This window comes from Theropithecus gelada, chromosome 5, assembly GCF_003255815.1.
Source record: "Theropithecus gelada isolate Dixy chromosome 5, Tgel_1.0, whole genome shotgun sequence".
In the NCBI taxonomy this organism is placed as follows: domain Eukaryota; kingdom Metazoa; phylum Chordata; class Mammalia; order Primates; family Cercopithecidae; genus Theropithecus; species Theropithecus gelada.
Genome location: NC_037672.1, coordinates 165,969,176 through 165,996,960, shown reverse-complemented (window position 1 = coordinate 165,996,960; position 27,785 = coordinate 165,969,176). Strand labels below are relative to the sequence as shown.

At 41.5% G+C, this 27,785-nt stretch overlaps 1 protein-coding gene across 1 annotated transcript in view; it reads left to right on the top strand.

Annotated features, from left to right (window-relative positions):
• Positions 1 to 27,518, top strand: part of SH3RF1 (SH3 domain containing ring finger 1) — a 178,121-nt gene extending 150,603 nt beyond the window's left edge. Inside the window, exons 8-12 of the mRNA XM_025386491.1 lie at positions 304 to 474; positions 3,486 to 3,745; positions 4,626 to 4,987; positions 14,035 to 14,393; positions 25,058 to 27,518. Coding sequence (XP_025242276.1) covers positions 304 to 474; positions 3,486 to 3,745; positions 4,626 to 4,987; positions 14,035 to 14,393; positions 25,058 to 25,226 — 1,321 coding nt within the window. The 3' untranslated portion in view covers positions 25,227 to 27,518. The remainder of the gene's footprint in view (positions 1 to 303; positions 475 to 3,485; positions 3,746 to 4,625; positions 4,988 to 14,034; positions 14,394 to 25,057) is intronic.
• The last annotated feature ends 267 nt before the right edge of the window (positions 27,519 to 27,785 follow it).

The following is a 27,785-nucleotide window of genomic DNA, read 5'->3' as shown; positions in this document are numbered from 1 at the left end:
AGTTAGGCACTCTTGGAAACTGCATTAATTCTTTCACACTATGCAAATACTATTTGGCGGGATAGTCACTTCCACACTGGGAGGAACAGGTGCTTAATCAGAAAGGCCTCTGCCTGCTTTTAAAATGTAGACAGCAAAACGTTTTTCAATGGAGAATTGTCAATGCTACTTATAGATTAAAGGATTATACTTTCAGTTTACATTTGTACAAAATGTTCAACATTTTGTACCAAGGAAGAGTTTTGAGCGTCTTGGGATTTGTCTGTTACTCAGCCTGAAATCAAATATTATTTTCTATTCTAGGTATGTTGCTATATATCCATACACTCCTCGGAAAGAGGATGAACTAGAGCTGAGAAAAGGGGAGATGTTTTTAGTGTTTGAGCGCTGCCAGGATGGCTGGTTCAAAGGGACATCCATGCATACCAGCAAGATAGGGGTTTTCCCTGGCAATTATGTGGCACCAGTCACAAGGTATGGTTTTGAATAAATTGTTTACTATGTTCTAAACAGAGAAGCTTTGTTCTTTTCCATGATTTTCAGCCTATCCAGATTCCTTTCCCATTATAATTGCCTGTTACATAGCCAAAGTTTTAAAAATCCATGTCTACATCTGCTAAAATCCCTTCTAACTCTAAAATTTTTAGCTTGCTTTTCACATGCATATATGTGAAATTACAGGTTTCTACCAGTAAATGTACCGGGTTTTAAGTTATTTGCTTTAATGTGAAAAGGTTCAACAGCACCATTTTCAGTATTTTTCTACTAGAAAAGGCGTAGTGTTGATACAAAGAAAAGCTATAGTGTTAATACTTAGGTGTTTATATAATGCGTACTGTATGCGCAGCTTTATAAACGCGTTACGCTAATTCACCTTAATTCTTCGCTGCTGTTACATTGAGGCACAGAGATATCATACAGCTTGTCTGAGATCACATGGTGAAGAAGTGCTCAAACCTGAACCCTGGTGCTCTAGATTTCTATCTGTTTCATTAACTTGGTAATTACCTCTGAATTTTGACAATGAATTCTATCATATAGTCAGAAGTATAGCATAGACCCTTCTCAACTGAGGGCAGTTTTGCTCCCCAGGGAACATTTGACCATATCCAGAAATATTTTTGATTGTCATAACTGGAGGTTGGGGGTGCTACTGGCTTTAGTGGATAGAGGCTAAGAGTGAAACGTCCTATACATAGGACAGCCTCCCACAAAAAATAATCATAATCTGGCCTAAAATGTCACTGAGGTTGAGAAACCCTGTTACAGAGTAACAGAAGCTTTAGATATGCAAAAATTTATACATTTTATGTAAAGATAGTTCAACTTTTGGTCACTCAGGGAAGAAGCCTTGGAAATAGAATTAAATGACCTGTAATGAAATCAACACCGGGGGAGCCCTAGTTTTTGACCACCGGACATTTAATATACAGTCCAGGTTTAACTGCATTAAATCATTCCTCAAACCCCCTGATTTTAAACAAATAGCTTAATGAACTGACATGTTTGTCAGCTGTTGGCCTTGATTTATAGGTTGGCCAGCAGCCTAATCAAATGAAAATCACTATTGTTGCAGATGGTGACAGAATGTTAACTTTAATTTGACTTGCAAATTTTTAATCAATATAAACATTGTTTTATGTGTATGTTAAAATCTACATTCAGAATCCATCCCATCCAGAAAATGGCAGATAGAACCTCCCTGGTGCAAAATAATGATAATAATAGATAAGAGAAATGCGGCAAATAACAAAAAAATAAAGTGAATGAAGGAAAACATTTTTATAAAATACTTTTTATTAAAAATTTTTGTCAAAAACCAGTTATTAGAAGTCTCTCTGCTTGTATAGCCGGGTGCAGTGGCTCACACCTGTAATCCCAGCACTTCTGGAGGCCAAGGTAGGCGGATCATTGAGGTAAGGAGTTGATCACTTGAGGCCTGACCAACAAGGTGAAACCCCATCTCTACTAAAAAAAAAACAAAAAAACAAAAAAAACCCAAATATTAGCGGGGAATGGTGGCCTGTGCCTTTAGACCCAGCTACTTTGGAGGTTGAGGCAGAAGAATCACTTGAACCTGGGAGGCAGAGGCTGCAGTGAACCGAGATCACGCCACTCAGTCCAGCCTGGGCAGCAGAGCAAGACTCCATCTCAAGGGGGAAAAAAAAAAAAAAGTCTCTCTGCTTGTTTAACTCTAGAGGAACATGTGCTTACAGTAAATTCTGTCATTCACGGTAAATAATAAGGATGTTCAAGTTAAGGAAGTGTTTTCTTAGTAGAAAGTTACTATATACAGAATTGTTATCATTTAAATGAATTTGGAATGTGAAAAAAATACATTACACAAAACTACACTGAGCTTAATTACATTCAGTGAGTAAATAGATGTTTAAAGTTGGCTATAACCTGGTACATGTGCAAATACAGGATGAATACAGAAGAGTTATGTCGCACTGGCCCTGCCTTCAAGGAACTTACCAAGTCAGCAGTATTTGATAAAGAATTTATTAAAAAATAAATACACCGGCCGGGTGCATTGGCTCACACCTGTAATCCCAGCACTTTGGGAGGGTGAGGTGGGCGGATCACCTGAGGTCTGGAATTCGAGACCAGCCTGGTCAACATAGTGAAACCCCACCTCTACTAAAAACAGAAGAAAGTAGCAGGGCATGGTGGCGCATGCCTGTACTCCTAGCTACTTGGGAGGCTTAGACAGGAGAATGACTTGAACCTGGGAGAGGGGTAAGGCGAGATCGTGCCACTCCGCTCCAGCCTGGGCAACAGAGTGAGACTCTGTCTCAAAAAATAGTAATAATAATAACATACCACATTTTGTAATCAAGGACCAAAGCATAAACAATTGTGGAGTTTAGAAACAGGATGAAAGAAGAAATCCACGTGAAACAATAGAATCATAAGATCTTAAACCTGAATCTGAGGCAAGGCTTCTTGAACTGACAGCGTTCGTGCTGGGTCTTGAAACATAAATGAGATTACGATATGTCAAGAGAAGACGGACATTCCACTAGTGTGTGTATATGTGTGCATGCATGTACACGGGCACATGTGTGATGTGGAGCTGGAGGCAAGTAGGAAGCCAGGAGACAGGAGCAAAGATGTGGAAATGGGGATATTGTCAGGGAGTGATCCTAGCTTGTTCTGTAGATGAAGTGGGAGAATCCAGGGCCTTGAAGGTCAGCGGAGATATTTGGTCTTGTTATGGAAAGCTGAACGCAGTAACTGTATATTCTTGAGCAGAGTATGACGTGTGGTTTCTGGTGATTCAGAATATATTTCAAGACCTTTCTGTGTCTCAGAGCCATCGTTACTTTGAATTTTCTATTCTTAAACTTTATAAAAATAATTCATTCATTTTTTAAAATGTTCTGTGTTTAAAGCTCTGAGTCATTTTTCTTGCGTTTAATTGTTCTTTCTCTCATTTTGCTGATGGATCGGACTTTCCATCTATGTTTCTGTCTTGGCAGGGCGGTGACAAATGCTTCCCAAGCTAAAGTCCCTATGTCTACAGCTGGCCAGACTAGTCGGGGGGTGACCATGGTCAGTCCTTCCACGGCAGGAGGGCCTGCCCAGAAGCTCCAGGGAAATGGTGTGGCTGGGAGTCCCAGTGTTGTCCCCACGGCTGTGGTATCGGCAGCTCACATCCAGACAAGTCCTCAGGCCAAGGTCTTGTTGCATATGACTGGGCAAATGACAGTCAACCAGGCCCGCAATGCTGTGAGGACAGGTAAGGAGGAACCCAGGACAGAACATACCAGGATAAAAGGCTTACCTGCCTAATAGTAGATCTTTTATAACAGATGTTGAGAAATGTAGATGTAATTAAAATAATGAACAACATTAGGCACAATCTACTCAGTGGAACCTTGTATCTATTTATTTGGGCTAAGCGTGTCCTGCATATTACTTCAAACCTGATGGGTAAATCTAAAATCTGAAAGAAATTAGGCTGATCCTAAGAATGTCAATAGTACTTGAAATTTTGACCTCTATAGTTGAAATCTTATGACTTCACATCTCACTACTACCATTCATGTGACATTGTGTGATACTCTACTAACGGGTGTGCTGATTATTTCTGATTAACTTAAGCACAAGTCTACTTTGGACCCTATGGGATCTTAAACAGCTTTCGTAGTTCTGTAGCACTGAAAACCTTCCCAAGAGTCTCGGGTAACTAATGGGATGAGGGGTAAACTAAGGGTTTGTGAGCTCTATCAGAAAAACATAAAGAAGGAAAATGATTAATAAGAAAAGGGAATGAATAATAGGAAAAGGACTAGAGGGAGACATGGCTTGACACTGTAGAATGCCATCAAAAACTGGCTCAGTGTGGCTAACACTGTGGAGGGGCTGTCTCCTAAGTAAAAGAACTGAGCTTCCAGGCACTCAGTAGACTCAAGGACTGACCTGGAAGGACAATAGATAGTGTCTAGGAATCCAGCTAAGATTAAGTGCTTTTAGGCTACCATCCATCCCATCTTTATTGTAATAAATACAGTAGCAGCCTTTTATCATGGTCTGATGCAGTGAAATGACTCATGTTTTGGTGAGCAGCATCTATTAGATAGTTGAATTTTGCTATGTTCCCTCTTTCCATTTACTAGTTGCAGCGCACAACCAGGAGCGCCCCACGGCAGCAGTGACACCCATCCAGGTACAGAATGCCACCGGCCTTGGCCCTGCATCTGTGGGCCTGCCCCATCACTCGCTGGCCTCCCCACAACCTGCGCCTCCGATGCCAAGCTCAGCCACGCACACTGCTGCCATCAGTATCAGTCGAGCCAGTGCCCCTCTGGCCTGTGCAGCAGCTGCTCCGCTGACCTCCCAGAGCATCACCAGTGCTTCTCTGGAGGCTGAGCCCAGTGGCCGGATAGTGACTGTTCTCCCTGGACTCCCCACATCTCCTGACAGTGCTTCATCAGCTTGTGGGAACAGTTCAGCAACCAAACCAGACAAGGATAGCAAAGTAAGACCTTACTTACTTACTGTTTCTCTGCTTTACTTACTTCCCAGTTTTTCTCCTTATGTTGTGTCTGTCATTTTTAGCTAATGAGAAGAGTCATTGTTCAACAAACCCTCAGGTGCTCCCCACGTGTGAGTCACTATGCCAGGTGCTAGGAGTAGAGTGGGGAAGAAACGCAGGCACCACCCCATCCTCTTATCTGGAGCTCATGTTTCTCTGTGTTTAAACACCCACTAGTTGCCACGCCCTGTGCTGCAGGTTAGAAGGACCACAGTGAATGACACTTAGTCACTCCTCCATGTGCAGCTTAGTCTTGTGGAGGAATTTCCTTTTCCCTTTAGTTACTCATTCTTTCATCATTTTGCCATCCTCAAGTCTTCCTGCTCAGTGAGTCTTGCTTGGTAAGAGTTCTGGTAAAAATATATATATGTGAGGGGGGATGAAACTGTTGATCAAAAGTGTTATTTATGGATTTATTTTATCTATAGCAGTGGTCCCCAACTTTTGGGCACCATGGACCAGTTTTGTTGAAGACGGTTTTTCCATGGACCCAGGGGTGGTGGCGGGGAAATGGTTTCAGAGTGATTCAAGCTCATTACATTAAGTGTGCACTTTATTCCTATTATTATTATTCTGTACTATATAATGAAATACAACTCACCATAATGTAGAATTAGTGGGAGCCCTGAGTTTGTTTTCTTGCAACTATGTGGTCCCACCTGGGCGTGATGGTAGATGGTGACAGATCGTCAGGCATTAGATTCTCATAAGGAGTGTGCAGGCTACATCCCTCGCATGTGCAGTTCACAATAGGGTTCATGCTCCTGTGAGAATCTAATGCCCCTGCTGATCTGACAGGAGGCGGAGCTCAGGCAGTAATGCGAGTGATGGGGAGCAGCTGTAAATACAGACGAAGCCTCACTCACTCGCCTGCCGCTCACCCCCTGCCGTGCAGCCTGGTCCCTAACAGGCCACAGGCTAGTACTGGTCCATGGCCCAGTACATCTGACCTTAAGCAGCATGGTTCCTTGAGAGGTAAGACTTGAAATATAAGGAAACATTATTTTCTAAATCCATAGGTTTTTTGTTTTTTTTTTAATGTCTCATTTGGGGCTGAATTTTAAAGAAAATATAGATGAAAAGTTATATTGGAAAGAATAACCTACGGTTGGGTTTAGAGACCGGTGATTGGAGGTAAGAGAAATTGAGAGTGGTTAAATGTAAAAAGAAAAAGAAGAGATGGTAACAGATCTGGATAATTTTATTGTCATCATTACTTTTTCCTCAATATTTTACACATTTCCCCTGAAGCTCTATACCAGTTCTGGGAAGTTTGAGGGAGGGTGATCATAGACTTTTGGCCACCTGGTTAAGTGGTAATGTATGTCATTCTATTTAAATGGTTAAGGGAGCCTGTAAATAGTGGTTTATAAGGAAATAAACTTTATGGCGTACTAAAAAGTTAATATTTAATTGTTGGGTTAACATGAGAGTTTTTGAAAAAGATTGGTATCTGTTCAGTGTTTATAATTAACTACATTAAACTTGCACTCAAGCCAATATGTTCAACTTTGTTAATATACTTATAAATAATTATTTTTACGGTTTAGATTTTAAGGTTTGGGGACAATGTGTCTCAGAGCCTGTGCCACTGATAAGAACAGGGACTCTTCAGCTGGGCCCTTCCAATGTAGAATTCACTTAACCTCTGAGGCTTTAAAGGTCCTTGTGATAGACAGAATAGTGACTCCCCAAGGATGTCCACCTCCTGATCCCTGGAACCTTTAAAGATGTTTCATTACATGGCCACAAGGACCTTGCAGGTGTTATTAAATTAAGAGCCCTTTGACGAGGGGGTTATCCTGAATTATCCAGGTAGGCCCAATGTAAACACAAGGATGTTCTTAAAAGGGAGGCAGGAAGCTCAGGGCCAGAGAAGGAGACGTGATGGTGAAGCAGAGGTAGGAATGATAGGAAAATGAGGCCACAGGCCAAGGAATACAGGAAGCCTCTAGAATCTGGAAAAAACAAGGGAACAGATTCTTCCCCAGCGGCTTCCAAAAGGAACCAGCCCTGCCAACACCTTGATTTTAGGACCGGATTTTTACCACAAAGTTTGAGTTAACCTGTTACAGCACCATCTAGTACAGGTCCTTACTGGTCATCCTGTGGAGCACCCTTCCCTGACAAACGGTCATGGCTTCTGCCTGGGAGCGTGCCCTATTGACCAAGCAGTGCCCTAGCCCAAGACTGCCCTGTGCCATCTTCAGTCAGCTGTAACTCAACTCAACCTTCCAACCATTGTTCTTTATTTTGAGGGCCCACATAGAAAATGCAGATCTCCTTTCTACACGGTGCCCTGAGGTATTTGCAGGTTTGTCCCCTTGTGTCTTTTCTCTAATGCTATACTCTTGAAGTTTTATTTACCTAGTCCTCATATCACAGATTTCAAGTTTTCCCTTATGAACTCTCCTACCTCATTTAATGTTCCAAATCCACTAAAGAGACTTCTGGTTGATATAAATTTAGGAATTCCATGATTCTTGTCACTTAATCATGAATCTTCATGACTAGAGTGTCTTTATATACATTTCTCCATCATATCTACAAGGATGTCCTGGGAGAAGTCAGCAGATGCCACATTGAGATTCACCTGCCTTTTACATCATCCTCCCATGCACAGAGTTCTCCCCATTGCCCCATCATTTCTGCAGTGACTTATTGTTAGCGGGTATCTCCTGGAAGAGTTTTATTTCCCTTTCTAAATGTTCATAAATCTTTTGTTTAATACTCTTTTAGAATTTCCCAGATGGTCTGCAAAGTGCTTTGTTGTCATGTGTTTGAAAATTGGGGCCGGGCGTGGTGGCTCACACCTGTAATCCCAGCCCTTTGGGAAGCCAAGGTCAGGAGTTTGAGACCAGCCTGGCCAACACAGTGAAACCCTGTCTCTACTAAAAATACAAAAATTAGCTGGGCCTGGTGGCACATGCCTGTAATCCCAGCTACTCAGGAGGCTGAGGCTGGAGAATCGCTTGAACCAGGGAGTCAGAGGTTGCAGTGAGCCAAGATCACACCACTGCACTCCAGCCTGGGCAACAGAGTGAGACTCTGTCTCGGGGAAAAAAAAGAAAATTGGGACTTGCACGTGCCCTTTCTTGCCTGTTCAGTTGACCCTCATTCCAGATTCACCAGACTATCAAAGGTTATTGGTTGCATTTCTGCTGCTGTATTTTTCTCTGTACACTGGAGTGAATTCAGCCTGTTAAGAGTAGTCATTTGATCTCTAAATCCCAACTCTTCACTCATTTCCCTCTCGTCAAAGTTTGTTCTTCCCTTCCAGTCTAAAGATTATCCTTCCCTTTCTTCTTGCCATCCAAGAACCACCATCCTCCACAGCAGGTCTGTGTCTTTCTTGTTCTTCTTGTTTCAAACATAACTTTAAAAGAGCTCTTAAAAAATTTTTTTTGTCTTTAGCATTTTTGCAAGTTTAAGCTCATTCTGATCTTTAAGCCTTCTTGAATTGCCATGGGCCACGTTATGTTCTTTGTTATGGGCTCTTCTCTTGATCTTTTTGTACGTGCCCTTTAAAAATTTGAGCCATTAGGCTGCTCCCTGGGAGATCACATCAGTACCTTTAGATGCCTCTATGTTTTCATCTGCAGGGATGATTTGCAATTGTATGGTTAGAATTTCATTTTTGAGAGCCTTCCTATTCCTCTTGAAGCATCTTCCCTTTTGAGTTTCGGGTCATGCATATATTTTCTTTGAACATTTAAAAATCAATTCTTTTAAACTATAAAGTTCAAACCTGACTATCAGCAGCCTCTTTTTCCATGCTTTATTCCAAGTTCTCGATACTTCTGCTTCATCAGCAGAACATCTCCACCCCTCTCTGGTTTCTGCCCTCCCTCTAGTTGATCAGAATTAGATCCAAAGTTGCAGTTTGCTCAACTTTCTGTGAGATTAAACTGTCAGCAAGGAAAAACTGTGTTAGAGATCCTAGTTTTAGTTGAGACTTACAGCAGATACCTAGGTATTTGATAACGTCCTCATTATTTCTCTTTCCTCATCATACTGTGAGCATCGTCATCCATTTACTTAAACCTATCAGCAATGCATGGTGCATCCCCCACATGATAGTGTGCCTACTGCCCCTCCTGTTCTCTGTACCCAGCTGCTCTGCAGTGGGCTACTGCTGCTGTTTCACAGAGAAATATAATTTTATAATGTACAGATGGGACTGTCGCAGCTTCTCTTCTAACCGGCTACTCTTTCGAATAGTATTTTATTTGGAAGTCCTGTTGCGCAAAGTCTCAGGGATCTCTAGACACTGCGTTTTTGTCCTTGTGTTAAAATCTCTAGCTAACTTTGGTGGCTGTACTCTGTGGTTTGATAAACAGGCATCTGAAACTCTGTTTCATCTCAGTTCTCTCTTGTTTGAAATCCTAGACCTTTTCTACCATTGTTATTCTTCCTTCTATGAGATCCCTAATATTTTCCACAGTCATCCGTATAACAACTTTATCTGGACATATTTCTGACTTCCTATTCAGTTCAAAGCCTTCATTATTTGATCAACTAATCTCCAGGAAAATGCGTTTCCAAATCTTTAAGAGATACTTATGTATATGTATATATGTTTTATTGGGTTTTGTTGTTATAAAAAGATTAAGGCTGGGCACAGTGGCTCACACCTATAATCCCAAAAGTTTGGGAGACCAAGGTGGGCGGATCACTTGAGGCCGGAAGTACAAGATCACCCTCAGCAATTTAGCAAAACCCTATCTCTACCAAAAAAAAAAAAAAATTATTTTTAATTAGCTGGGCATGGTGGTATGTGCCTGTAGTCCTAGCTACTTAGGAGGCTGAGGTGGGAGGATGGCTTTAGCCCTGGAGGTCAAGGCTGCAGTGAGCTACGTTAATGCCACTGCCCTCCATCCTGGGTGACAGAACTAGATCTCCCAGGCTGGAGTGCCGTGGTGTGATCTCGACTCACTGCAACCTCTGCCTCCCGGGTTCAAGTAATTTTACCACCTCAGCCTCCCAAGTAGGTGGGACAACAGGCATGCACCTCCACTCGCAGCTAACTTTTGTGTTTTTAGTAGAGACAGGGCTTCACCACATTGGTGGTCTTGAACTCCTGGCCTCAAGTGATCCCCCTGCCTTGGCCTCCCAAAGTGTTGGGATTACAGGCATGAGCCACTGCGCCTGGCCTGAAAAAAATATTTTTGATTAGTACAGTTGTGTAATTGTTCTTAAGTTCTCTAAGTTCTAACCTTACTTTAGAAAAAGAGGAGGAACCACCTCTGATGCCAATGTCTACCCCAAGTGCTTCCATTTTCTACCTATGACTTCAAAATCTCCAGCGGTGCTTTGTAAGTCTCACCTGACATTGACATTGATTCCATATGAGTCAGCAGGAGTGAGTGTTGGTCAACATGCACTCTGCCATATCCTAGATCCATTCCTAAAAGCCACCTTTCCTACAGGTGGGCCACACAAGGTCAACATTTAGTGTCTCAAATCCCCCACCCCCAAATTCCCGATGATTCTCCCTTAAGGAGCCAACCACAGATTTTCTTCAGTGTTTTAGAACCTTTCCTATTGTTCTTTTCATTTATTTATTTGTTTATGTTAAGAGATAGGGTCTTACCATGTTGCCCAAGCTAGTCTTGAACTCCTGGATTCAAGCAGTTCTTCCACCTCAGCCTCCCAAGTAACTGGGACTACAGGTTCACACCACTGCACCTGGCTTATTATTCTTGATTTTCTTATGCAGAGGTCCTATCTGGTTTTTAAATATTCATTTTATTTTCTGAACAGTTTTCTTGAAGTCTCTACTGATCATTTTTTTTCTTTCTTCCTTTATTATTAATTTTTTAAACGAGGTCTCATTCTGTCACCCAGGCTGGAGTGCAGTGGCGCAATCATACCTCACTGCAGCCCGAACTCCCGGTCTTAAGCGACCCTCCCAGCTGGGACTAAAGGCATGAGCCACCATACCTAGGTCATTTTATTTTGGTAGAGATGGGGTCTTGCTGTGTTGCCCAGGTGGCTCTCAAACTCCTGGGCTCAAGCAATACTTCTGCCTGGGCCTCCCAAAATGCTGGGATTACAGGTGTAAGCCACTGTGCCCAGCCTCTAGTGATGATTTTCTTTGTTCAAATGATTTTTTCTTCCTCCTCCCAGGTGTGTTTTTTTTTGTTTTTTTGTTTTTGTTTGTTTTTGTTTTTGTTTTGTTTTGCTACAGGGTATCCCTCTATCACCCAGGCTGGAGTGCAGTGGCATGTCATAGCTCACTGCAACTTCCACTTCCAGGCTCGAGCAACCCTCCCTCCCACCCCAGGCTCCTGAGTAGGTGGGACCACAGGCATGCACCACCACACCTGGCTTTTTTCTTTGTATTTTTGTAGAGGCAGGGTTTCCCTACATTGCCCAGGCTGATCTTGAACTCCTGGGCTCAAGTGATCCTCCTGCTTCAGCCTCCCAAAGTGCTAGAATTACAGGTGTGAGCCACTATGCCCAGCCTGAATGTAGTCTTTATTAATTCATTTAGTTTTCATTTCTGCTGTCGGTGTTTGAAAAAATAATGGTGCTCGTAGATGCTAAGTGTCTGAGTTTGCAAAATGATCTCTCTCAAGTGGAACATTATTCTGCTAACAGAAAAAATCAGAATATGCCATTGAAAGCATGGTTCCTTGGAACTAGGACAGCATCTTTTCTGTATTACCACCCCCACCCCTTACCCCTTGTGCCCTGCCATGATTCCTAATCCTCTGCCTTCTGCCCTGTGGGTAGTCAGCATCAGTTGATGATGATAAGACATCCCTTAGAAGTCATTAAAGCAAGCTGTATTTAATGTGTTTAATCACTTTAGATGAATTAAGTCATCTTTCTTCTTAATCACTTCAGAGGCTGTTCCCTGAGTGCCATTGAGTTATCTGATATTTTACTGAGTGCTCAGAACTGAGCTTTTAAGAAATGGCTTTAGCTATGGCTTGCTGAGATTGTAATTTATCAATGGACTTGATGTTCTCATTGGACCTTTGTGGGTCCGTGGACTAGCGTGTGCTTTCTTACATCATGGCAAGAATAGCTGGAAGTCACAGCTGACTGCTACCTTAGAAGTGGAAGCTACTGGACGTTATTCTTTTACACGTCATGCCTTGGACTTCCAGACCTCAGGCTCTCTACAACAAATACGGAGCAGCATTGACAGGTGCTTAGTCAGACCACTTCATTGACCATAGGCTTTATTGAAAGGCTCATTGAAAGGCTTTATTGCCTCTGGATCTGGGGAATCCAACATATCCTTTATTTCCTTAGGCCTGGCGCTAGCTATATTTTTCCTCCCTTTCACTGGTCTCATCCTCTTCCAGTATTTTCTCAGCCTCTAAGCTTTAGTGGGTGTAGGGCCCTGCACTCGACACTGGGTGAGATACAGAGGTATATACAGCACTGTCACTGCACTTATGCAGGCAGTCCAAGTTTGTGAGGACATTCATTAGAATGCACGTAGTAGCCCCACAGAAAATGTGGCATTGAATGAGTGAAGCGAAAACGCATAAGATCAGCTGAGGACAGGCTATAAAGAGAAATGCAAAAGGATCATCCTCTATCCGGGAGAGTTGCTGGGTGGTGGGGATCAGCTGGCTCTGCTCATCTGTAGCCCAGGTCAAGCAAGTACAGAAATGACTTTAACACCCACTCCCACCCTGTTTTCCCGTTTCTAGCCCACGGGCTCACATGTCCTTGAGCAGCATTAGGTAACTGGGGACTATGGTGCACTGTTCCTGGGATTCTTCCTCATAGTCTGATAAATTATTGCTTTTGTCTCCTTTTTTCTGCCATACTGTCTGTAATGGAACAATGTTGTTAGGGATTTAGATTCATTTTCCCAAGGAGTTTTTACTGAGTCTAAGCTATTATTCCCAAGAAAAAGTCCTTAGCAGGTCCCTTATAATTTCTATTTCCCTGTTAGTGGGCCTTAATAATTCCAATTTGCCTACAGGGTTTTCTAAAGAAATAGTTATCTATGAAGTGTTTCATGTTCAAGCAGTGCTTCCATTCAGAGGACTTAATGATACAGTTGACATCTTAGTAAAACAATTTAAAAGGATCATGTTAAGCTTGGCCATCAGAAAGAACATTCATGCTTAAGGTTTCAGAATGAAGGAGCACTCTCTTGACATCTGATTTTCCTAGCAGACCAAAGATAGAAAGTATCAAAAGAGACAAAAATTCAAGAGATGGGTTCGTGGAATTGTGATGGTTGAAAAAACAAACAAACAAACAAACAAAAAACACACTTATTTATATATTTGCTTGTGAAAGGAGAAATCAACTTGTTTCTAAGTATACTGAAGCTTTCCTTAAAATGGATATCTAATCAAGGAGGTACTTGCAAGGGAGATGTGGTTTGACTTCTGTTTTATTGGCTTGTTACATTTAATCGAGGTGGCGACATGTGAGAAGTGGTTTAACTCTTAACTCTGATCACTGCCTGTAAGCGATAAGGCTCATGTCCATGCCTGTGGAATAAAGTGCTGTCATGTTTACATTTAATTCTGCATGCAGCCAGCTGTCTTACAGCAATTAGAGATAGGATAGGCAGAAGTTCAGGAAATTAAATCCATAATCTGAAATTTCCATTTTATCCTAAAATATCTACTAATGCTTTTACCAAACCTGGGATGTGAATTGGTGAGTTTTATTGTCTTACATCTTTTTTATCAGTTTGTCCTACTTCAACAGAATGTCCAAAACCAAACAAAAAATATATATATAGCAGAAAGGGAGAAGGAGGAGAAGTAAAAGGTCAGGTTAGCACCACACACAAATTGGTGCCAGATTATGAATAACCAATTATCAACAGAAATAATGTAAAAAGATCAAACCAAACATTGAAACCATAAGGCCCCATACACCTACTATGTACCCACAAAAATTAAAATTAAAAATTAAAAAGTAATAATGAACTATAGGGCCATTTTGATTACACCAGCAATAGTACTGTCATTCTCCAACTAAGGCTCATTTTTTTTTTCCAGAAAGAAAAAAAGGGTTTGTTGAAGTTGCTTTCTGGCGCCTCCACTAAACGGAAGCCCCGCATGTCTCCTCCAGCATCGCCAACCCTAGAAGTGGAGCTGGGCAGTGCAGAGCTTCCTCTCCAGGGAGCAGTGGGGCCCGAACTGCCACCAGGAGGTGGCCACGGCAGGGCAGGCTCCTGCCCTGTGGACGGGGATGGACCAGTCACGACTGCAGCGGCAGGAGCAGCCCTGGCCCAGGATGCTTTTCACAGGAAGGCAAGTTCCCTGGATTCCGCCGTCCCCATCGCTCCACCTCCTCGCCAGGCCTGTTCCTCCCTGGGTCCTGTCTTGAATGAGTCTAGACCTGTTGTTTGTGAAAGGTGAGTTCAACTTTGTTCCAGGAAAAAACTAAAAAATGAACAACAGGCTTTAGGCTGGAACGTTTATTGTGATATTTAAGATGTTTTGCCATATCTTCCTAACTTTTGAAACTCAGCTTATGAAAATAAGCACTGAATTTTTTTTTCCCCACTTGACACAACATACTCTGTTTTCCTTTTTCCTTTTTCCTTCCATGTTTCTTAATGGGTTGGTCCCCAGCCTTCCTTTTCCTTTATTTACTCTACCATGCCAAAATTGTGTCCAGGTAAAAACTGTCAATCACTGGGAACTTGTTCATGGATTTACTTCTTTCTTGTTTCTATTCCATTGCCAGCAATTGCTCTTTTTTTTTTTTTTAATCCTTTGCCTTTTTTATTAAAAGTTTACATTGTTTCCTGCTAGTTGTGAAGCAACTAGAGCAGGTGTGTCCAATCTTTTGGCCTCCGTGGGCCACACTGAAGGAAGAATTGTCTTGGGCCACATATAAAATATACTCATATGACCGGGCATGGTGGCTCACGCCTGTAATCCCAGCAACATGGTAAAACCCTGCCTCTACTAAGATACAAAAAAATAGTCAGGTGTGGTGGCAGGTCCCTGTAATCCCAGCTACTTGGGAGGCTGAGGCAGGAGAATCACTTGAACCCGGGAGGCAGAGGTTGCAGTGAATGGAGATCGTGCCACTGCACTCCAGCCTGGGTGACAGAGCAGGACTCCATCGCAAAAAAAATAAAAATAATAAATATATATATACACATATATTTATAGATACTGTTAAAAATAGTTTACATATATATATACACACTAACATTAATGATAGCTGATGAGCTAAAAAAAAAAATCGCCAAAAAACTTTCACAATATTTTAAGAAAGTTTATGAATTTGTGTTGCGCTGCATGCCTACGGGTTGAACAATCTTGAATTAGAGAATTCTGTCAGCTAAGAGAACTCTCTTCTTTTTTTGAGACAGGGTCTTGCTCTGTTGCACAGGCTTCAGTGCAGTGGTGCAATCACAGCTCACTGTGGCCTCAACATCCTGGGCTCAAGTGATCCTCCCACCTCAGCTTCCTGAGTGGCTGGGACCGCAAGCCTGTGCCACCATTCCCAGCAATTTTTTGTTTTGTATTTTTTTGTAAAGACGGGGTCTCCCATGTTGCCCAGGCTAGTCTTGGACTCCTGGACTCAAGCCATTCTCCTGCCCTGGCCTCCCAAAGTGCTGGGATTACAGGCATGAGCCACCATGCCTAGTGAAGAACTCTCTTCTTCTTCCTGAGCCAGAAGAGGATGGCTAAGTTCTCAGTCTCAGTTGTGACTCTCCTCCTGACCAAGTGACTTGATTCAGTTACACTCAGAGTAATAAGCCCTGTTTCAGTGATGCCAGCCTTGAATAATTATACAAAAGGGAGCAGTTCTGTTTGATACCCCACTGGGGTTCTAGGAATGTGTTAGGAAAGAAAATATATATTTAATGATAGCTACTAGGATTATTTAAACTCAACAATGAAGCACTATTCATTACATTGGAAAGCATCATGAAGTATATTCAAAATAGTGGACTCTTTTTATATCACATATAAATATATAGTATTTGTCTGAAGTATTATCTGCTTTGTGGAGGTATTGCCTTTATGGTAGCATTTTCTGTGTTGCTGACTTGAAATCTTACTATAAAGTGTTATGTTTTTCAATGCCTTAAATTCACCTTACCTCTGTATTTCAGATGAAGCCATAGGTATATTTGTATCCACCAAAACCTGAGGCCTGCATTCATATTTTTGGCACACTTTTTTACTTAAAAATAAACTAGGAAAAATGGAAAAGAGTAAATTTCAAACCTATGTAGATTAAGTACAAAACTTACAATTTATGATTTTTTTTTTCATATTTTTGGCACATTTTTTTACTTAAAAATAAACTAGGAAAAATGGAAAAGGGTAAATTTCAAATCTATGTAGATTAAGTACAAAGCTTACAATTTATGATTTTTTTTTTTTTTTTTTTTTTTTTGCAAGGAGAGTCTCACTCTGTTGCCCAGGCTGGAGTGTAGTGGTGCAATCTCGGCTCACTGCAACCTCCACTTCCCAGGTTCAAGTGATTCTCCTGCCTCTGCCTCCCGAGTAGCTGTGATTGCAGGCGCACACCATGCCTGGCTAATTTTTTGTGTTTTTAGTAGAGGTTTTAGTAGGGGTTTTGCCATGTTGGCCAGGCTAGTCTCGAACTCCTGAGCTTAGGCAATCCACCTGCCTTGGCCTCTCAAAGTGCTGGGATTACAGGCGTGAGCCACCAAGCCCAGCCACAATTTATGATATTTATTTTTATAGTGCTGTACAATAATTTTCTATAGTTCTAATCCACATAAAACCAGTTTTAAAATGAGCCATTACCCTAAAACAGTGTTCTCTCCCTACAAATGAAATCATTTTATCTTTCCTCTCATCTGTTGTGCTCTTGGTAAAGCTTTGAAATTTTGTCCAGAATTCACGGAATCTGTTGTTCTGAGAGTCAGCCTTTTTCCTGCTGTATTGGTCTGCTTTCCAGGGATAGCACCTTCTGTCCCTGGAGTTGGTCCAGTTACTTGTTTGCTCTCTCTTGGTCACAAAGCCTCCCTCCCTCCCTCCAGGCACTGATCTGCAGTTTTTCCTTCAAGCCTTGAGGGCGTCTCTCCTGTGTTCCCTCTCATTTGTGGTATTTGTGTGACTCTTTTGAGTGATGGTTCACTTTGCCCAGACTCTCCCTAGGCGCTGGCATGGGCACTGCAGCCTCCCTCCCCCTAATGCGTTCCTTTTCAGTTGCCAGATGTCCTCAGTCTCTGTGGCTTCTGCATTCCGGTCCTTTCCTCTTAGAGGAGCTCCCTTCTAACAGCAGGCTCCTGCTGTTCAGTTCATCTGAAAAGAAGGAATTGCTAGTGCACACAGGTGATGGCGTTTCAGGGGGTGGGGATGTACATCAGATAGGAAACAGAGAGAATTTAATGACAGGACAGATGGGCCCGGGCATGCTGGAATTCTTTGACAGGTTTTTTTGTATAACCATTTGAATTTTTACAAGTGGGAAAGGGGTCTTTGGAGAAGATTTCTACCCAAGTTTATATTTTTATAATCCGTATGTTCGATGCAATATTAAATATAATAGCTAACCTGACCAACTTTCCATAGCCCTTGCTTTCATACAGTGGTGGTAATAGTAGTTATTTACCTTGGATTCTTAGATCTGTCTCACAGTAAAAATAGCAGGAAAAATGTGTGGAAACGTATAGGAAAATGTTATATTATTCACTGTGAATGAAATTTTTTGATTAATTAAAAGCCACCAAGTACAGAATTTAGGGATTACTTGTTTTCATATTTTAACACAATAAATTTCATTTTTATTTTAAGTTATTTATTTCAACACAATAAAAAGTGCTCAGTGGTGAAAATGAAGGAAAGATTAACTTTTATATCAGTATGATCAAGAAAACATTTCAGGATCTAGGAATAATCCTTGATTTACAATACAAGCATCAACAACTCTTGCCCTGGCGAACTGCAGAAGGAGGCCAGGGTTCTTTTGGTAGAAATTCTACCGACTGATAGAATTTCATAGAAGTATTTTTCAATTTATATTATTGCGACACTATGAGGTAGAATTCATCTACAGATTATAGTGAGAACAAGCATAAAATTTCCTCTCAGACCATGACCCTATCTCATATATCTAAAGTAAAAGAACGTGCCAGGCATGGTGGCTCACGCCTATAATCCCAGCACTTTGGGAGGCCGAGGTGGGTGGATCACGAGGTCAGGAGTTAAAGACCAGCCTGGCCAAGATGGTGAAACCCTTTCCCTACTAAAAATGCAAAAAAAAATAGCCAGGTGTGGTGGCAGTCACCTGTAATCCCAGCTACTTGGGAGGCTGAGGCAGAGAAATGCTTGAACCCAGGAGGCAGAGGTTGCAGTGAGCCACAATCACACCACTGCACTCCATCCAGCCTGGGTGACAGAGCGAGACTCCATCTCAAAAAAAAAAGAATGTGACTGGGGCAGCCGGTGCTGTCAATGGAAAGAGGCAACCACGTGATATAAAGACTTAAGCAATCTCATAATAAGAAAGGATGAACCTTGAAGTGTGTTGACAGGTCTTGGTGTCAGCAGAAAGAATTCTCTGAGGAACAAAAGGATTCTTCTGTGTTTGTTAGAGAGACTGAAAAAAACAAGCAAGAAATAGCGCTATATCCTGGAGGCAGAAAATGTATAATTGATGACAGCAGAAATAATAGAACAAATATTTTAGGCTCTATTTCAGAAGGATTGAGAAAATATAATTAGGAAATTGCAAAGAGAAGGTGGAAAGAAAATATTTCAGAAGGGATGGCAAATAAAAGAAAGTATGTGACAGGTTTACTTTTCTTCCAAAGAAAAATAATAAATATATATATAAAGAGTTCAGGGAGACACAGCAAGTCACCTTTATCTGTGCGTATTTTTAAATTTAGGAATTAAACTGAGAACCACATACCTATAAGCTTATCTCCTAAATTGGAAAAAAAAAAAAAAAAAAAAAAAAACCTATGTATGATCTTTGATCAGGGATTAAGCTAGAACACTTGGAAACATACAAATTGGATAGAGATAGATTTACAGAAAGGCAGCTGGGCTTAACCAGCATGATTAATTTCTTTGAATCACTGACAATGAACCCACTGGGTGAAGCAATGGACGTAATTTACTTGGTCTTGGAGCAAGCTACAAAGGGAACTAGTATGGTTTTGCCAGTGAAATACTTAATTGAATATTAGATTGCTGTGGCAACTGGCAGAAAGCAGTAAGTGGTTACTCACCCAGGTCAGAGTGATGGACTGAGTGCCTCCCAGAGCAACATGGAAGCCAATTTGGGCTATACCAGGGGCGATTAGAAATGAAAATGTATGAACTACAGAGAACACCAGAGAGGCCAGAAAAATAAAGGAAGCAGGAAATGTGTACTAATAAAAGACTGCAAATGCCCATTCAGATGGAAGCTAAAATACCATAGCACTGGAAGTGTGTGGAGTTTCTTTATATTGCAAGACTCTGTTTCTTGAATTCTACCTTGGCAGTTATCACCAAAAGTTAAGGTCACACAGGCACCAAGAGGCAGAGGTCATTCAGGACCAGTCTGTGAGCCACTCTGGTCACCCCGTAATGCCTCCACAGTGCTTTGTTCAAAGGGAACAGGGTGCTTTCCAACCAAGGTACCAGTCAGCTTTATACATTTTTCCTTTTTTTCTTTTCTTTTTTTTTTTTTCCTTTTTTTTAAACAAAAAATTTTGTTCATTCATATATCTTATTTATTTAATTGTAAAGTATACATGAAAATTTACTATTTTTTCAAGTGTACAATTCAGTGGCATTAAGTACATTCATGTCATACAACCATTCACTGCTATCCATTTCTAGAACTTTTTCTCATCCTCAACTGAATCTGTACTCATTAAGCACTAAATCTTCATTCCCCCTCCTCCAGGCCCTGCAACCACCCTTCTACTTGCTGTCCTCATAAGTGACTTCTGGGCACCTCAAAAGTGGAATCATAAGATAGTCGTCCTTCTGTGTGAATGCAGCTTATTTCACTTAGCATAACGTTTGCAAGGTTCATCCCTGTTGTAGCACGTGTCAGAATTTCATTCCTTTTTAAGGAGCTTTGTATATTTTAAGAAATAGTTTTTCTATACTATTAGGCCTTTTCTTTTTGCCATTTGACATGCTTATTAAGAATTAAACGTACTATGCTAAGTACTATGAGGCATATATAGTGAATTTAGCATCATCTCACCCTTCAAGCAGCTTATGGTTTGGTAGAATAAACGAGACAGGGACACAGATGGTAATAATACAATGTAGACTGTGCTAAGTGCCGTAAGACATATACATGGAGGCCTCTGGGATTTAGTCAGGCATGAAATTGCCTCCAGCCATGGGGCTGGAGATTTCACAGGGGAGAACTGGAGCCAGGCTTTGAGAGAATGATAGAGTATGGATGGGAGAGATAATGTCAAAGGAAATTTCCACTGGAAGGAACTGCATGAGCCAAGGTATGGCGTGGGGGAAGTAAAGGCCCTGTATAGGGGACATGTTCAGGCTTAGGGGAGTGTTTGGGACTTTGGTGGTGATAATAGTAGCTACAGCTCTGTAAAAAGAGATTAAGGCCTGATCACCAAGGGCTTCGCATACCAGGCTGAGGATTAACCTTGCTCACAGGCGTTGTAAAGCTGTTAATGATTTTTTGGCAGTGGGTAGCTGCAAATAGAGTTGCCACTTAAGAATATTAGTATGTGAGCGCTGCATAGACTGGGTTGGGGACAGGAAGAGACTTTGAAGCAAGAAAGACAGGTAGATATTTGACCAGGTGGATGCCGGGCACAGTGGCTTACACCTGTAATCCCAGCATTTTGGGAGGCCAAGCAGGTGGATCACCAGGTCAGGAGTTAGAGACCAGCCTGGCCAATATGTTGAAACCTTGCCTCTATTAAAAATACAAAAATTAGTCGGGCGTGGTGGCACACGCCTGTAATTCCAGCTACTCAGGAGGCTGAGGCAGGAAAATCGCTTGAACCCAGGAGGCAGAGGTTGCAGTGAGCCGAGATCATGCCATTGCACTCCAGCCTGGACAACAAGAGCAAAACTCCATCTTAAAAATAAATAAAAATTTTTTTTAAAAAAAGATATTTGACCAGGTGGAAGGTAATGAGGTCATCAACCAGGATAGTGACAGTGACAATGAAGATGAGTGGATGGGGTGCAGATTTTGAAGGTAGATCAGCAGGTCCCATGTAGGTCATAGGAGAGTATTAATTGACTCCTGAGGTTCAGAACTTCCCCAAACCCCTGTTCATATAGAGAAAAGCATAATCCGAGTGAGGCAGAAGGTGGAGCAGCAGATGTAAAGGGCCTCTGCAGCTGTGCGTCACATCTGTTGGTTGGTCTGTAAATGTTCTACTTGGCAAAGCCTTTCAATGCCTGAAATAGTTGGCCAGTTATGCCCAGTATTTGGCCTTACAAATCTGTATTAGAAAACTGCACACCACCTCACAAGGCTCAAGATCAGGACCTGAGCTGGAAGATTTCTAAGTAGAGTCTATTACTCCTGCACCTGGTAGTCTTCATACGATCAAGACTGTGTCACAGTTTCCATTATGCACATAGTTTCTCATTCCACCCGCCCCCACCGAGGTTTATAAAACTTAGCAATGAAAATTTGCTCCCGCTGGGAACTTGGCAGGAAGAGTATGTTCTTAGCCCAGCAGCAGTTCTAGTTCAAAATTTTTTTTTTACAAAATTGGTTTAGTGCATTTTATAAAATGCATATATTAATCTAATTCACTTCAAGTTTTTCAATAACCATTTTTATTCCATTTCACCTTTAAGGCAGCTCACAGAGAACAAGTAGGGAATATATCTCATGAGAAATCTACTCTGAGTATGTTTTGAGGCACTTGCACATTTTTTCCCAGAATTATAAAACTTTGCCTTAAATTTTTAACTTACGCCACATGGCATCTACATCATTGCTTTTTCCATGGATTTTTAGCATGTTGACATTAGACTTGAGAAATGTCATCTGGATCCTTCTTTCAGATAAATTCGTGATGCAATTATTTGTCTTGCTTATAAAGGTGTCAGAGGGCCAGGTGTAGCTGCTGATGTCTGTAATCCCAGCAATTTATGGGGCTGAGGCTGGAAGATTGCTTGAGCCCAGGAGTTCAAGACTAGCCTGGGCCATATAGTGAGATGCCATCTCTATGAAAAGTAAAAAGATTAGCCAGGTTTGGTGGCACACACCTGTAGTCCCAGCTGGAAGGCTGACGTAGGAAGATCAGTTAAGCCTGGGAGGTCAAGGCTATAGTGAGCTGTGATTGCATCACTGCACACCAGCCTGGGCAACAAAGCAAGGCTGTCTCAAAATAAAATAAAGATATCAAAGAAGGGATTCAAAAACCCTAACTGTGTCGATCTAAAGTTTGTCAGATTTCATTTTCAGGAAGTGCTTTAGGTTGTGGCCTGAGTTCGTTTCCTTGTTAGAGATGTCCAGCCACTGACTGGCCCATCCTTTACCTCCTTGAGGGGCCAGGCCTCTGCCTACTCTTGTCTAAGCCATATGATCATCATGGGAGCTAATATTTTAGGGTAGAACTCTTGGTCAGACACCGTACGAAGAGCATCATACTTGTTTAACTCATTACAGTCCTATTCTACAGATGAGGAAACAGACTGAGAGCTGAGATAACTGGCCGAAAGTTAAGCTGCTCTAACTGACCTTAAAGGCTGTGTCAATCCTTAGGCCAGTGTTTCTCCCACAGGGCCATGCTTCCTTCCTCATTCCATGCTTGATCAAACCCCAGCCTTGTGGTCTATGAATATTCATGTTTGAATGAGCTGAACCTTTCTCAGATATAAGCCAACTTCCGTACCGTGCTTTTGCTTCATATCTTGGATAGTAATTTGGTCCCTGTGCCAAAGGAGCTCAGGTTGTTCAAGCAGCCACTTGCCCTTTGCAGAGATGTGTTTTTTTAGTTATAGTCTGGGAGTCTTGCTGTGGTCTTTCTTAAATGGATTTTGGTTTTTATGGAATGGGAATTGGTGAAAGGAGCAGGCTGTAATGGGTTTCAGAAGTTTGGGGACAGTTGTGTAGAATTTGTTCTGCCTATCATTTTGGAGCCATAACATTCTTCACTTTCAGTCAGCAGTGGGTCTCATGAGGTTATAAACTCATTTTCTGACTTTGAGAACCAAATGAGGCCGGGCGCGGTGGCTCAAGCCTGTAATCCCAGCACTTTGGGAGGCCGAGACGGGTGGATCACGAGGTCAGGAGATCGAGACCATCCTGGCTAACACGGTGAAACCCCGTCTCTACTAAAAAATACAAAAAATTAGCCGGGCGCAGAGGTGGGCGCCTGTAGTCCCAGCTACTCGGGAGGCTGAGGCAGGAGAATGGCGTGAACCCGGGAGGCGGAGCTTGCAGTGAGCTGAGGTCCGGCCACTGCACTCCAGCCCGGGCGACAGAGCGAGACTCCATCTCAAAAAAAAAAAAAAAAAAAAAAAAAGAGAACCAAATGAAAGTAGAAACCCAAAATCAACTTTATGACTGACTACTCATTACTTAGCATCAAACAATGAAAGATGCATTTATTAGTTATCTGTTGCCATGTAACCAGTTACCCCCAAAACTCAGTGGCTTAAAACAATAATAAGCATGTATTATTTCACAGTTTCTGTGGGTCACGTAATTATGGAACAGCTTATCTGGCTGGTTCTGGCTTAGAGTATTTCTTGAGATTGTAGTCAAGACATCAGCCTGAGCTGATGCTGACTGGGGCTGGAGGATCCACTTCTAAGGTGGCTTATTCACATCACTTTTTCTGGTTAGTTTAGACTTTTGGAAAGAGGCCTCAGTGCCCTACCATGTGGTTCCTCTCCATAGAGATGCTGAGTGTCCTCACAACATGGCAGCCAGCTTTCCTGAGTGACTGATCCAAGAGAAAGCAAAGTGGAAGCCACAATGCTTTTTATGCTCTAGCCTCAGAAATCACCCACTGTCATTTCCATAACATTTCATTGGTCACACAGGTTATCCCTGTGCATCATAGGAGGAGACTACACAAGAGTGTGAATACCAGGAAGCAAAGATCACTAGGGCCATCTTGGAGGTTGGCTACCATACACCACCATTCTTTTCCCCCTTTTGTTGAGAAGAGGAGTAGGAGAGAAATAATACAAATAATGCTGGAAAAATAGAGAAGGATAAAAGGATATGGAATGTAAAACACATCACCTCCCTCTGGCTTCCGACAAGCTGTAATTCTGCTAAGGAAAGCTAAGGAGCGTGGAGGCAGGGGCATAGATAATATTAAACCAACTAGGCTTCTGCCATTTTTAAGCGATAATGACACCTTTCCCACTAACTCCAAATTCTGAACCGAGGAGAAACAGACTCAAATGTCAGAATAATGGAGAAGAGAATGTCAACCTCATTACTGGTAATGTGGGATTGAATTTGTGGCCACAGCCCTCCCCTCCACATATGGACCTTGGGACTGCTTTCCTAAGGGATAATCTGGGTGTGTGGGGCAGATTACCTTCCTGCCTCGCCCATGTCAAACCCCAGTGTAAGGGACACAGGGACACAGAGACAGACTTCCAGACTCACCTTCCTGACCTCTGTGTGCTTACAACAGAGAGATGGAGCAGAGCCTCCTCAACCTGTGGGCAGGCGGTTCAGACAGGACTGAACCCCCCGCTCAGCTACTTCTTCCAGTCTCACCAATCAAATAAATTCACTCCTGTTTCCTTGGAGAAGAGGGAGGGACAGAAATGATACCCCTCCCAGGAAATGAAACGAAACTCTCCTTTATGGCCAAGATACAAACACTGGGAGGGAACAAGGATGGCTGTCCTTGTTAAGGTCACTCAGATGAACCAGACTGGGCCATCAGTAGTGGGTTGACACACATATCCAAATCCGATCTTCGTTAGTACCAAGTCTATACTAAGCAGAAAATAGCAGCATTTTGAGTTGTTTTACAATCATGAACAAATTAATGTTATTTCCTGTTTATGTTGAGGTTCGTGCAGACTAACAGTAAGTACACCATTTTTTAAAATCACTGCTTTGATTTGCCTTAACCAAAATCTCTTTCTTTCCTAGGCACAGGGTGGTGGTTTCCTATCCTCCTCAGAGTGAGGCAGAACTTGAACTTAAAGAAGGAGATATCGTGTTTGTTCACAAAAAACGAGAGGACGGCTGGTTCAAAGGCACATTACAACGTAATGGGAAAACTGGCCTTTTCCCAGGAAGCTTTGTGGAAAACATATGAGGAAACTGACACTGAGGAGGCTTCAGATCACTTCACACAACAAAATAGCACAAAGCAGTTTAACAGAAGGAGCACATTTGTGGACTTCCAGATGGTCAGGAGATGGGCAAAGGACTGGTATGTCACTCCGATGCCCCAGCACAGTTACCCCAGCGAGCAGAGTGAAGAAGATGTTTGTGTGGGTTTTATTAGTCTGGCATCGGATGTGTAAGGTGTGCCTTGTACTGTCTGATTTACTACACAGAGAAACCTTTTTTTTTTTTTTTAAGATATATAGCTAAAATGGACAATTGTTTACAAGGCTTAACTAATTTATTTGCTTTTTTAAACTTGAACTTTTCGTATAATAGATACCTTCTTTGGATTATGATTTTAAGAAATTATTAATTTATGAAATGATAGCTAAGGAGAAGCTGGATTATCTCCTGTTGAGAGCAAGAGATTTGTTTTGACATAGAATGAATGCATTTTCCCCTCTCCTCCTCCCTACTACCATTATATTTTGGGGTTACGTTTTGCTTCTTTAAGATAGAAATCCCAGTTCTCTAATTTGGTTTTCTTTTTTGGGAAACCAAATATACAAATGAATCCGTATCGATTAGGGCCTGGGGTAGAGAGACAGAAACTTGAGAGCAGAGAAGTTAGTGATTCCCTCTCTTTCTAGTTTGGTAGGAATCACCCTGAAGACCTAGTCCTCAATTTAATTGTGTGGGTTTTTAATTTTCCTAGAATGAAATGACTGAAACAATGAGGAAGAATACAGCACAACACTTGAACAAAATGTATTCAGAAATATATTTAGTTTTATAGCAGAAGCAGCCCAATTGTTTGGTGGAAAGTAGGGGAAATTGAAGTTGTACTCACTGTCTGAGAATGGCTATGTCACTGTCACTGTCTGAGAATGGCTATGAAGCGTCATTTCCCATTTTATCCCAACGGACCTGCATGCCCAGGACACAAGTAAAACATTTGTGAGATAGTGGTGGTAAGTGATGCACTCGTGTTAAGTCAAAGGCTATAAGAAACACTGTGAAAAGTTCATATTCATCCGTTGTGATTCTTTCCCCACGTCTTGCATGTGTTACTGGATTCCCACAGTAATATAGACTGTGCATGGTGTGTATATTTCATTGCGATTTCCTGTTAAGGTGAGTTTGTACTCAGAATTGACCAATTCAGGAGGTGTAAAAATAAACAGTGTTCTCTTCTCTACCCCAAAGCCACTACTGACCAAGGTCTCTTCAGTGCACTCGTTCCGTCTCTGGCTAAGGCATGCATTAGCCACTACACGAGTCATTAGTGGAAATGGTCTTTTATGTCCTCCCAGCAGACAGACATCAAGGATGAGTTAACCGGGAGAACTACTCCTGTGACTGTGGAGCTCTGGAAGGCTTGGTGGGAGTGAATTTGCCCACACCTTACAACTGTGGTGGGATCCAGACGAGCCTGTCTTTTTATATCCATTCTTTGATGTCATTGGCCTCTCCCACCGATTTCATTACGGTGCCACACAGTCATGGATCTGGGTAGTCCGGAAAACAAAAGGAGGGGAGACAGCCTGGTAATGAATAAGATCCTTACCACAGTTTTCTCATGGAAAATAGATAATAAACCCTTTCATCTTTTTTTTTTCTTTTAAGAATTAAAACTGGGAAATAGAAACATGAACTGAAAAGTCTTGCAATGACAAGAGGTTTCATGGTCTTAAAAAGATACATTATGTGGTTGAAGATGAAATCATTCCTAAATTAAACTTTTTTTAAAAAAATAAAACACTGTATATTATGTTCCTGTGTGTTGAATTTTTAAAAAAATACTTTACTTGGATATTCATGTAATATATAAAGGTTTGGTGAAATGAACTTTAGTTAGGAAAAAAAGCTGGCATCAGCTTTCATCTGTGTAAGTTGACACCAATGTGTCATAATATTCTTTATTTTGGGAAATTAGTGTATTTTATAAAAATTTTAAAAAGAAAAAAGACTACTACAGGTTAAGATAATTTTTTTACCTGTCTTTTCTCCATATTTTAAGCTATGTGATTGAAGTACCTCTGTTCATAGTTTCCTGGTATAAAGTTGGTTAAAATTTCATCTGTTAATAGATCATTAGGTAATATAATGTATGGGTTTTCTATTGGTTTTTTGGAGACAGTAGAGGGAGATTTTGTAACAAGGGCTTGTTACACAGTGATATGGTAATGATAAAATTGCAATTTATCATTCCTTTTCATGTTAATAATTTGAGGACTGGATAAAAGGTTTCAAGATTAAAATTTGATGTTCAACCTTTGTATGTCCCTGTGTCAATCCTTAAAATTTTGCTTTTTTAAAAAACAAAAAACCCAGGACACATTTGACCTAATTTGTACCTTACAAGAATTTTTTGCATACACCTCAAACGGAAGATGTCTACAGGAATCAATTTGGTGATTATGACACATTTTACCTCTGCAACTAACAAACCTTGTTTATTTTTCCAAGAAGCTTAAAAAGAGTTTGTGGAGTCGCACAAGGTCATGTATGGCGCTTGCGTTCCCCTCTTCCTCTTCCAGTTACT